Consider the following 12991-nt stretch of genomic DNA (forward strand, 5'->3'; position numbering starts at 1 on the left):
TTGTACATAATATATAAATGATTTGGAACTACACACTTGAACTCAAGGAAAGGAGTGACTGACTTCCTTTACAACCTTCTCCGCCTTGGATTTCCATTCTCTAAGGAGCCTTCTTCTGCCCTTTTTAGGTTCATGGCTGGCAAAGGTAAAAGTAAAAATGTGGTTGGAGCTGCCCTGGATGGTGCTTCAGAGGTAATCACCGGACATTGTAAATCCTCACAGGGCCTACATGATGGAATAGAGGAGAGTATGGGCCATGATGTGAACCAATGTATATGAGGTGCAGAGGTGCCCAAAGATGTACTTACCAAATCCAATGGATGTGTCATGATGATGGGAACGAGTGTTATTGGGGGGGGGGGAGAGGGGGGGTGGGGGGGTGGGGTTGAATGGGACCTCACATATATATTTTTAATGTAATATTATTACAAAGTCAATAAAAAATAAAAAAATTAAAAAAAAAAAAAATGTGGTGAGTCACTCTGCTCTCCTTTTGTTTGCCTGTTAGTGATACACTCTTCCCCAGTTATGTTCTTTTTGCTCTGAAAAGAGTTAAAACTCCTATAGGTTGGATTAGACTTTTGTTCACATGCTTTAGCTCATACTTCCTTCTTGTATTTTCCCCTGATCACCTCACTAGAACTTTTTTAATTAAAAAGCCATCACCAAAATTAGCATAGACACCACAATGTCAAAAATATACTAACAATAACATAATATTAAAATTTTTAATAGTTATTATTCCCTGTTCTCTTCCACAATAAATAATCCTGTGAATTAAGCAGTACAGTTGGCCAGGTTTAAATATAAAGAGAGAAAAAGAGAGAAAGTCTGTACATATGGGGAAAGTATAAAATTTTTTATCCAAGATAGTTCTATAACCTAGATTTCTTGATCCCTAATCTATTTTTCTTTCAGTTCGTCTGAGCAGATCCTAAAGTAATCAGGTAATCTTCACCTATGTGCTCTCTAGGATAGGTAGTAAGAACACTTGAAGGTATTCCATCAACTGAACTTAGTCTGAAAATTGCTTCCTATGACTCTGAAATCTCACTTAATTCGCAGAGGTCAATGAAAGCTCTCATCACTAACAATCACAGTACAGTGTATCATTAAGTACACTGTGAACTGGCAGCCTTGAGATCCAGTCCCAACTACTGATATGGCCTGACTGTGTGACTTTGAGAAACTCCCTTATTCTGTATTAAGAATACAATCCAAACCCCTTGCTATGAACTCCAAGGCCCTACATTCCTCTTCTAGCTCATGGAGGGCCATTTTTTCTTCCTTTTCTCTATACTCCAGTCCTACTGACCTTCTGGCAATTTGTAGAACTTATAGGGAGCTTTGCATTTGCTGTCCCCACTGCCTGATTCTCCACAGCTGATACCTCCTTCTCCCCCTCCTCCTCTTCCTCCTTCTCTGCTTCTTCTTCCTTCTTCTTCTCATCCCAGCATAAAAGAGCCTTCAGAGAATCCTCCTCTGAGCTTGCTGTCTAAAGTAGCCTCCATTATTCATTACCACTTTACAGTACCTATCCCAACAGGCAATCATTTGTTTATTGTCTGCATTTCCCCTCTACCCTAAAGTCTCCTTTTAAGGGCTGGGTCTTTCCCATCATGTTCAAAACTGCACCTGGCATGGAACACAGTAGGTGCTTGATAAATACCTATCAGATGGATAGATGAAGCATTATTTTTGCCATACCGACACATTTAACTTTGAAAAATGACATCAAGCCAATAATCAGAGTGGTTGGCAAGGAGATAAAGCATTAAATGGAAGTGAGTTCTCTAAAAAGGTCCTGGAGAAGAGTTCTCTGGATTCACATGTATAATCTTAAAAGAAACCCAGAAAAGCTATTTTGTGAACTAAGAATTTTCTTAATGTCCCTTACATAATCTGTTGTGTTTTCTGATTATAAAATTAGTACATAGGACTAGAAAAATAAAAACTCAAGAAAATAAAATGAATATCATCAGCATTCCAGCCCCCTAAGAATAGGCACTATCAATGTTTTTAAATACATCCTTCTAGTCTTTTTCCTAAGCACCCTTTTCACATGTATGTACACATGTATGTACTGTACACAAAACTAGGATTAAATTCACACATTATTTTGTGAACTGTGCTTTCCACTTCTCAGTATATTTTAAGTATTTCCCTACTTAGTTAAAAATGCTATATCATGGTTTTTAATGGTTCTTTAGTAGCCTATCATTTGGATATATTCTTTATTACTAAACACCGAACTTCAATTTTTTGTTATTATACCTAACATTTCAGTGAACATGGCGATAAATCTTACATATCTCTAACTGCTTTCTTAAAATAAAATTCTAGAAGTGAAATTGTTGGGTCACAAGCATTAAGAATTATTAGGCTTTTAATGATACTGCCAAATTTTCCTCTAAAGATTGTGCTAACTTACCTTCCCACCAGCAAAATGCAACAGTGCTGGTCTCCCCACAAAAATAAACTTTATTTTTGAAATTATAGGGAACTTATTTTAATTCTTACTCAAGAAAATATATCCACTTTTGCCTGATCAATAGCCAGAACATTGGGCCACAATTTTGATGGGGTCTAAGGCTCCGTTTCCTCAGCCATCCCCTAGAATGAAGAAGGACATGGAAGAACTCTGAAGGAAGAGCTTTGGGGATCCAGATAGAGCCCCTGAACTCAGTGGAGCCAGGAACTGCTGACTGTACTTCTCTATATCTGGCATTAGTGAGGTCCAACCAATTTCACAAGAGTCCAACCTCCAGTACCGCATTTCCTATGTGACCTAAACAGGGTTTTTCATGGCCTTCTAGAAAGCAACCAGCCAAGGAATGTCCTCAGTTCATCTAACTAAACACAAACCTCTGACAGCAAACTCATCCTAAAAAACACTCAATCTCAAGACACCTAGAAGTCAGGCTGCTGTGAAAAGGGCTGGTTATGTCTTTGATTCTGTGTAACTGGTCTTGTTCAGTCTTTTTTTAAATGGGAAAAACAGGCCTTCATTAAATAATCAGATGTAACCACCTGAAAGATAAGAAATAAAGGAAGCAGGGCAATATTCAGCACTGAGATATCACACTGCCTTGGAAAAGTACTGCTTACTGGAAATTAAGGCCATCCAGAATTGCCAACATGGTCTCATGTTTGTTTGCTTATTTTCTTAAGAAAAAGGGTTGCAGTACTTTTTTTTTATCTTTTAGTTTAAAAAATTCTTATAAGCTTATGGCTTCCAAATCCTAAATCTACAGTAATTCCATCTGCACATCTCCCCCCTTCTTTTGAATAAACACTGTAAAATCTGCCGGATTTCTCTGTTACTTTTTTCCTGCTTATGAATCTGTTTGGAAAGAAAAGAAAAAGGAAAGGAGAAAAAAGCCTTCTGTTTTTCATAATGTCTAATCTTTTTCCCCATTGGCATTCACCAGATGTTGCTTTGGATCGGAAGATAAATATTAAAATCTAAGCAAGAACAAAGCGAGCTGTTTACTGGGCAGATTTTTCAGATGTTCTCTTGAACACTTGAAAAAGACAGGAGATGCTTTGATATGTAGCCTGGCTGGAATTCACAATGGAATGGCCCCTCTAATGGGAGTTGTGGGCCCTCAGGGTAGCCTCCACCCATCCTACCGTCCCTCATGGCCCCATCGGACCATTGGCCATGCATTCATGGGGCAGGAGCAGGGAAAGACAGGCCAGGGTTACCTGATGAAGAGGCCTGAGAACGTTGGAAAGGCAGGCTCTGTCCACTGATCGGGCACAAAGAGGCATCGGGAACTTTCTTCGCAAATGTAGAGGTAAGGCCATGATTTGGACAATTTCTCTGTCCCCACAGTGAAAGTCAAATCACATTGAATGTAGGTGTGACTGGAAGCTTCACAGCCCTCCTCCTTGTGCTTCAGGCCACAAAGGAAAGCCAAGGACGCTGAGGAAACGGTCATCATTAGGTTAGATAAACTCACATTGTTTCATAATTGAAGTCCATGTGTTCTCAATTGGCCAATGGGACCTTGAAGTTACCAGTTTACTTTGTAATAAATTATGTCTATATGATACATACAGAAGAATATACATAAAATTTTTGTAAATTATAAACCATCATAATAAGGCAAACTTTTGTGATTCTACCAGTCAACATAAGATCTATAACAGTTGTAATACTCTTGAATCTGTGTTGTGCAATATTGCATTGCATTAAAATACTACAATGTATTTATTCTCTTACCAATGGTCTTTGGGCATTTCACAGTTTTTGCTACTACAAACATGCACAAAATTTTCTCTAAGGAATATGCCTGTTAAAAAAATTGCTTGTTCCTAAAGTATAAGTTCAACTTTACAAGATAATGCTATTATATATTCTTTTCCAAAATGATTGTACCATTTTACATTCCCAGCACCTCTATATGTAAGTTCCCATTGCTCCACGTAATTATCAATGACTAGAATTGTCAGGCTTCTAATTTCTGCCAATTGATTGTATATATAATGAAGCCCCATTGAGGCCTTATTTTTTCATCATTACTTTTTAGTTTGAACAACTCTTTATATGTTAACCAATAATTTGAGTTTCCTCTTCTGTGAAATTCCTATCCCTACCATTTGCCCATTTTTCTAGGCCATTTTTAATTTTCTTACTGATTTGTATCCTTTACATATTCTGGGTACTAAACCTATGAAGGTTATAATATCTTCCTCAAGTTTAAGGGTAAACTTTTTACTCTCTTTTTTTTGATCTCTTGAATAACAAGTCCATGGTTTAAATACAGTCACAACTACTAGCTTTTTTTTTTAATTTATTCCTCCCCCTGCCCTGCAGCTTTTTTGCTATCTGCTCTCTGTGTCCATTGGCTGCACGTTCTTCTGTGTCTGCCTGAATCCCTTTGTTGTGTCATCTCACTGTGCCAGCTCTCCATGGGTGTGGGCCATCAGCTCTCCACAGGCACGGGCCAGCTTGCCCTCACAAGGAGGCCCTGGGACGTGAACCCAGGGCCTCCCATATGGTAGACTGTAACCCAATCGATTGGGCCACAGCCACTTCCCTACTAGCATTTTATAAAGCAGAAAAGCAACTATTTGAAGCCCTTTGATTCTCAGGTTATTTCTTGCTGGGACATGAGACACAATGTAAAAAGCATCACCAAGGCAGATTGGCAATAACCTTCAGCAGGATGATGGACAGCTCTCCATGTGAGATCCTGCCAAGTAGCTCTGTCTGAAAACCTTAATAAAGTAAAGGAGACCAAAGAAAAAGAAAGGTCTCATCAGCCTGCTACTGCTGCAGCTAGCCTCTCCATAAAGGTATTCAAGAAATGTTATCAAGGGCTGTGAGTTTGAAACTAACTGCCCTGCCTCATCATAGTGCTGCAGCAAGGGATAAATGAGATGCAACCCATGAAGGGGCTTGAAGCTATTCAAAACACACAAATTGTGTCATTGTTGCAGTTACATCCCCAAGTCCCTGACACCTATGACGCTCTCTATGAATGTGTGTCCAAAGAATTATAGCCATAAAAATGATCAACAGTAGCACTCTCATATGGATAGACAAAACCTGAAAACTTTCCAATTAGTAAGCCCTAAGGTAAATAAAAAACAAGCTCCACACCTAAAAATAATGAACTCATTCAGGGTGATTGGATAGATGGAAATTGACAGAGAAGATTACGAAAAATATCCTGGGCCGAGGATCAGAATCCCTGGGTTTTATTTACTCAAAGTTCTACCACTAAATAGCTGTGTGACCTTAATCACTTTACCTTGTCGTGACTCCTGGAAAAATTAAAGGTTTCTTGTAAAAGCTATGCAGTGTAATTCACAAAATGCAAGAAACTTGATGTTCAAAGAGCTTGCTGCTGTTTAAACAAATGCCAAGCATTGCTTTCCCCAACAGGATGTTTTAGTCACCCATCATACTAAAAGGTAAAATTCTTCTGTTGTTAGAAGTACAATTTCAGGAAAAGGTAAAGATAGATGACACCAAAAGCAGCAAAAGAACTTTTTCAGAGCCCCACCTTTAACCCCCTTGGCCGGACTCATGAAAAGAAAACACATTAGCGATGTGGCCTAGGAACAAGCAAAACAATAATTAGGAACGTTTTTGTAAAGCATCGCTGTCCTTAGCGTACAAAGTCAAACTGATGAATAAAACTCAAAGCAAGGGTCAGAATTCAAAGTGACCTTGGGTAAATTTTAAAAGTTAACAGAAATAAACAAATGACCAAAATAGCAAGGCGTAAACTACCGAAGAAAAAAGAAATTATATAAATATAAAACGAGGAAAGGCCAGCTGTGTACAGCCGTGCTAGAGATAAAAATCACTTTGGAATAGTGGTAGGTAACAGAAAGATTATAAACAAGCAAGACGGTGCTGCCCCTTAAAGACAAACATACCCAGTGTAGCCAGAACTCACTCATGCAGAGGAGCTACCTAGTTTGGGTTTCAAACTAGGAAAGAATGTAGGAATTCACAGAGGGCTTAAGAGAAGTGCCAAAATGTTTACTTGTTGGAATGTTTCTCATTCAGTGGGACCCAATAATTTGCATTTCTAACAAACTCCCAGGACCCTGCTGCTGCTGCTGCTGCTTGGGGAAGCACACTTTGAGAATCACTGTCTTAAAGGAAACGAGATTATTTCATCTTCCAAGGACCACCAGCTGATTTCTCTAGTTTTCACTGAAGGTTGAAAAAAGTAAAGCTAGGGAAAACTAGTTAGCTAAAAGAATAGATTTTCCTGAATATGGTGCTTATAAAACACTTGGAAAAATCACTGCTGAGAAATCATCCTCTGGAAAACTTTTAAAATATAGCAGATTCTTAGCTAAGTTGGTTATATGCATTCCTGTCTGAAAGCCGGAGGATGATTTCTGACACATAGCCCATTTGATCATTTGATTTATATTATGGACCTACTTCCCTAAAATATATACTCAAAATGATCCAATTCCAGGTGGTTGATAGAATCCCTGAATTCCATCCTGGATCTTAAGTAAGGAATCTCTGGGGTTGGGTCTCACCAGTTTTTCTCCATCTTTAGACACTGTGGTAAAAATCTATAAAAAGACTTTTTTTATGAAATACGAAAATAAGTCAAATTATCCATTTCCCCAGGATAAGCGGGTCCCTTGCACAATAAACAGGTGTTTGGTGACACCTGGTGGCAACACTAAGAGTTACAACTTTCAATTCGTAATTTCCTCCTCTAAAGTCAAAAAACTTTGAGAAGTCCTTTGTGAAAACATAATTGAATCTTTTAAAACAGAATAATTTCTATTATTCTTCCCCTAGGAGTTACCAAGCTTCCAATACCACAATTCACCTGACTCTAAAACCACACTGATTTGTACTTCTAGTTGTATCCTGAAAAACACCAAAGGGATTTTTAAAAATCTATTAATTTAAGCAATGTCTATGTGAAAGTTTTTTTTAAAAAAAAGTAAAAGCAGATTAAAGATTACCAGAAATGTGGGGTCTTCATTCTCTTTTTCCACCATTGCCCAATTCCTTCATTTAATCTTTCATAAAACATTAAATTTGAACCCACCCTACACTAGGACTGTTCTCTGCACATGATGTAGAACAATGAATGAAACAGATATTTTAAGCTCAAATCAACTGGATCTTTAGTTTCCTACTGTGGAATCTTAAATGGAATGAATCTCTCTTGCATAATGTTCTACTTAGTCACATAGTGATAATAGGAAATTCAATTTCTAGTATTTCAAACAAGGATTCATTTTCTTCATGTTGTCTATGAAAATACAGTATAAATTGCCATCTCAAAAGTATTATCCATCATGGAATTATTGGCCAAGTTCGGAGGCAGAGAAATTTGTATCACTCTGTAAATCCTTAGCACACATCAAAATTAAGGACAAATACATTAGGAATACAACTTAAAGCACAACACAGAAAGCACATGTAGTAAACTTTTTTTAAAGTGCACGGTTAACAAGATCTATAATTATGCAAACATTTAACATTGACCCATCAATATGATAAAAGTTATTATAGAACCATTTTAATAGGCAGCCCTATATTCTAATTACCACTTTAGATGAGTACTTGAGAAATTTTTTCCCAGAAAAACCAGTAGTCTGAACCACATTAACTACAAAAGTAGGAGTAATGCAAAAATATCATTAAATATTAAATATTTAATACTATTTAATGAATACTGAAAATTGTAACTGCATTTTTTTACTGACCATCTAGTGGCAGAACCAAGCAGCTGAAGGCAGATACTGTAGCATTATCCAAGACTTGGCAGGGAGCACCACACGCGGCAGCTGAGATATTCCCTGGAGAAAATCCTGTTCCAAACACATGCACAAGCCTTCCACCCAGGTAGCCTTTAAAGACCAAATTACAAATGCATGATCATAGAGGCAAAGCTTTCTTTATTTAACTCACAATTCAAACAACTTGCTTTTACATTGCCCATCATTCTTTCTACACCGTCCAGAGTTCACACAACTGGCTCTAGGTCCCTGATATGCAGAGTCTGGGGTCTGTATTCTGTCAGGTCCCAACTGTGTTCAACAACCTATCATGTTAATGGGGTTTGAAAACACATAACAATATTTACACAGAAAAGTAATTGTAGTTTTGAAATTTTTATACAAAAGAGTATAAAACAAAAATAAATGGTCTCCCAATCACATGTCTCATACCTCAGAAGTAGCCATATATAGTATCCTGTTAATCCTTCTAGAATTTTCTAAGTATATATATTTTCATACAAAGGGGTCATTCTTATATATTATCTAACTTGTTTTTTTTTAACCTAAACATATATCTTAAACATTTCTCCAAGTCTAGCTATCATTATAATAGCTACTTAGAATTCCATTACATGATTTTACCACAATTTACTGAGCAAACTTCCAATTGATGAATACTTTGATTATTTCTCCCCTTTTGCTAGAATTAGTACTTGCAAAGAACTGTAAGTATTTTTGGAAAACTTGTGTGAGTAAAGCTGTTAGAGATTCTTAGAAGCAGAATTGCTAAGTCAAAGGAAAAGTGAATTTTTAATGTTTATGGATATTGTCAAATTTCCCTCCAAAGCAGTATTGTGCTTAGTTTACACTCCTACTAGCAATGTATGAAAGTGCCTGTCTCTGATAGGTAAAAGCATGACAATTCTTTACAGACAATGAAGCAGATGACATGTTTTGCTTTAGCCTAAGAATCAATAAAGGGAAATGCTGTTTGTGCCCCACACTCCCCTGTAATCTGAGATGGGTGGAATCTTCTAGTGTACATTGAGGTACCGCACCCCAAATTCCTACTGCCTTCAAGGAGAGTCTAGGCAGTACTGACACAGCCACCCGAAAAACTCAAGAGTAACACTTTCTGCTTAAGGTACATATCTTAAGCCTACTCTCCCACCACAAAATTCATAGAATCTTAGAGATTAGAAAGGGACGCTGAAAGGTCATCCAGTCTAAAGCCCTGTGTTTTTCAAATAAGGGATCTGAAGCTCAGAGAGGGGGTGGTAAGTGACAAAACCAAGATCCAAATCCTGACCCCTAGAGCACTTCACCCATCTGAGGCCATTTCTAAGAAATTACTTAGTTAGTACCTCATCAGTCTAAGATTCTCCTTCCATAATTTCCTCTATATTTTCTAAGCCACTTTCAGATTTGAGGTATCCCAAGTGCTTTGAGTAAATAGAAATCAAAACCATCATTTGAAGAGAAGGCAAGGCAAATTTCAGTATATCAAAAAAGGGGAAAATTTCAACCAACATGATTGTACTATGCAATTGGTTTATTATTGATGGAGTATGAATTCATCTGTGAAATAACACAAAATGATAAAAATTAATTCTATTTAATAGGTTCAAAATAATGAAAACAAGCATGTAGGTCTAAAAATAGGTGAAAGCATTTATGTTCTACTTAAATGATCAAATTATGAGCTCTCACAAATAGTATTATTTAATTTAAAACAAATTAAATTGGGTTAATGCATCAAATTAAAATACAATCAAACACTTAGAGGATATGCACAATTCCCTCAATAAAAAGCAATCAGAGTCTCATAGATAGAGCATGGCAAAGACAAGTATCAGGAAGAAGCTGGGACTGTAAGAGGTCAACCCTTCCTCTTGCCCCATCTTTATATTGACATAGATTTCCACCTTTAGAAGTGAGAGCAGCTGTTAGTTCACTTGCATAACAAAGGCGCTCCTTCCTATTTGCCTGACTTACCGAAGTTCTGGGTCACTACTGTAACAGCAACCCTCGACGTGAACACCAGAACAGAAGAGGCCCACCCTCTGACCCGGTCGTATGCTCTGACTCCGTACTCCCCAGCAGGAAGGGAAGGGACCATGCACTGGAGAACGGTGTGGTTACCAGAGACACCCACACAGGGTGACAACCCGATAAAAATGTCAATGTCCACAGCTCCTGTGACCTGGGCCACCACAAAGGTTAAGACGTCATCAGTCTGAGAAACAGAAAGCAACTCTGGGGTGAAGACTTTGCTGTAACCAATGACTCCCACGTGGTGCAAACTTCCATCTATTTCTATTTCCAGGGGCATGGAGCCACTGGCGGCAGGAACAACGCACTGGATGAGCTCAGCACTAACCTTCACCGTGAGGCAGGCCTGCTGGCCAACGTAGACCGAGGAGGTGTTCCGTCCTCTCAGGGATCTGCCCTCTATAGTCAGGATGCTCCCACCATGTATGCTGAAATTCTTAGGAAAGTAATGAAATACTCGAGGGAAAATGTTGAAATGTCTGGAAACGTTTCCACAACAAGCATACCCATATCTTTTATGAAAAACTGAGAGATGGTGCTGTCCTGGGGTCAAGTCACTGATTTGGCATGCCACGTGGCTTGCATTAAAGAAAGTTATGTCACAAGAAAGGTGGTCATCCACAAAAACCATCAGCTCATCAGCTGTGGTCCCCAATCTCTGACCCCTAATCAGCATTGTGGTCAGTGACCCACTGGTGTTGGCGGTCAATGCATCCACGGCAGGAGTTGTCTCTTCCTGCATGAAGAGCGTGCAGTTCCCCCAACACTCACTGGTCAGCCCATTGGCGAACACCGTGACATTCAGAGCGATGGTATCTCCTGGCAAGGGGTTGCCCACCAGCTTGACCTGGCAGAGGACTGTCCGGTCACCCAAATGCAAAATCACACAAGTAAAAGGGCCTGAAAGGTCAATTTGAACTGAACCCCTACTAGAGTTGAGAGCCACACCCTTCACAGTGAGGACTGTTCCACCACAAACAGAACCTTGGGTTGGGAAGATGGATGTTATCTGAGGTGTGATCACAAATTGCTTGGGCACTGCAGACATATCGGCAAATCCCATCTGCTTCTGACGTACATGGAGAGGATAGATGCCTGCCTCCAAAGCGTGAAGAGGAAAGGAGCACCAAGACAGGCTCACGTTGCTCCTGGAAGACTGGGCCTCGAGATCACACTTCAAGTTCCCCAGAAGCATCACTGAGTTGGAGATGTTATTGCCTTCCACATAGAGCCTCAGGCTGCTATTGGTGATTTCTCCTTGCATCGCAGTGACCACAGGTGTTGCTGCTGCTTCATAGATGAAGGTAAAGCCCCTCTTTGCCAGGCTTGGTGCAGGTCCATGGGTGAAGGTAACATTGCCAATCCAGACCTCCACGGGGACAGGAGCAGTGAGACTGTTTGCATCAGGCAGCAAGGGGACCGATGGGGTCTCACACCAGATATTTTCCTCAGTTGAGTCCATGATGTCACAGGACCGATTGCCCACAAGTACCCTAAACAAAGCTGCCTCCCTGCTTAAGCCTACTCCTGAGATGCTGAGGATGGTTCCACCTAAAGCATGAATATCAAAAACAAATATTAAGAATGATATTCAGAACTAAGAACTCACAGCATCTCTAAGCCTTAATGCAATTAAGTGGAAGTTGGAGTCAATGTCAGTGGAGCCCCAATTTCACACTGCCTCCACTAATGTCAAATTTGTGGTCATTTTAACAGGAGTCAGATGGGCTGAAATTCACATACCTGTGAAATAATATAATTTTTATAGAGAAAGTAAGTTTAAAATATTTAAAACAAACTTTTTAAGTACCTTTTCATTTCCTGGAAGTTTCCATTTGTACCAACTACACAATAATGAAAAATAATATACCTTGCAGTCTCCTACTTATTTGTTATATTAGTCTATGCAGCATTCTAATGTTATATCTATTCTATAAATTATTTCTATACATACATATATATATACAGATATACATGTATATGTGTATGTATGTATTATGAAGCATATCAAGAGCCATTAAATTACACTTGTGAATTTGCTGCTATATTCATAGACTTTGCCTTGCTCTCTAGTTGAGGGAGAGTCAAATCCCATCTTCAGGACAGAGGATGGAGTAATACAATCCACAGCCTATACAAAACTGTGGTACAGCCAAGCATCTTTAAAGAGCATTTTTCTATACTCCAAAAGGATAATATGTATTTCACACACAATTTCTATGTTTGTTCAGATGCATAGAGATTCCTCTATTTGTCTCGTCCTTATATTTCCTCCTATATTGGCATTTGTGTTTCTATTTCATGGTCATTTATCTCTATCCCTAAAAGAAAGTGAAAACACTAAAGATTCATTCCTCCTCTGTTGCACATGTAGTATCTAAAAGGCTAAGGCAGTAAACTCTTGCTGTTGTTTTTCCAATATCCACTAGCATAGAGATATGCTACCCAGTAGATGTTTCAGCCTCTTTCCATTAGGGTAAAGAAAACTAGGCACATCTCTTTTTCATAAATATTCTTTAATTTCTTAAGATTACTTGGCTAAGGAATTACCACTCAATTCACCAAGTACAAGGAAAGTTTCTCTCTCTCCTGTCCCCTGTCTCCAGCCTCATGGGGTTATAGGTGACATTTTGAGCAAGTTAATGAATCCAGGAACAAAGTCCAAATATTTAGTGAATTGACTCACTGGATAAATATAACAGTCATGCCAGAA

General features: G+C 38.7%; 1 protein-coding gene across 9 annotated transcripts in view; it reads right to left on the minus strand.

Annotated features, from left to right (window-relative positions):
• Positions 1-12991, minus strand: part of PKHD1 (PKHD1 ciliary IPT domain containing fibrocystin/polyductin) — a 568785-nt gene that overhangs the window by 486989 nt on the left and 68805 nt on the right. For all 9 annotated transcript variants that reach the window (XM_058306868.2, XM_071218516.1, XM_071218517.1 and 6 more), the window contains 3 exons: positions 10222-11829; positions 8212-8355; positions 3709-3928 (listed from right to left, as the gene is read on the minus strand). In XM_058306868.2, coding sequence (XP_058162851.1) covers positions 3709-3928; positions 8212-8355; positions 10222-11829 — 1972 coding nt within the window. The remainder of the gene's footprint in view (positions 1-3708; positions 3929-8211; positions 8356-10221; positions 11830-12991) is intronic.

Source organism: Dasypus novemcinctus, chromosome 11, assembly GCF_030445035.2.
Source record: "Dasypus novemcinctus isolate mDasNov1 chromosome 11, mDasNov1.1.hap2, whole genome shotgun sequence".
In the NCBI taxonomy this organism is placed as follows: Eukaryota; Metazoa; Chordata; class Mammalia; order Cingulata; family Dasypodidae; genus Dasypus; species Dasypus novemcinctus.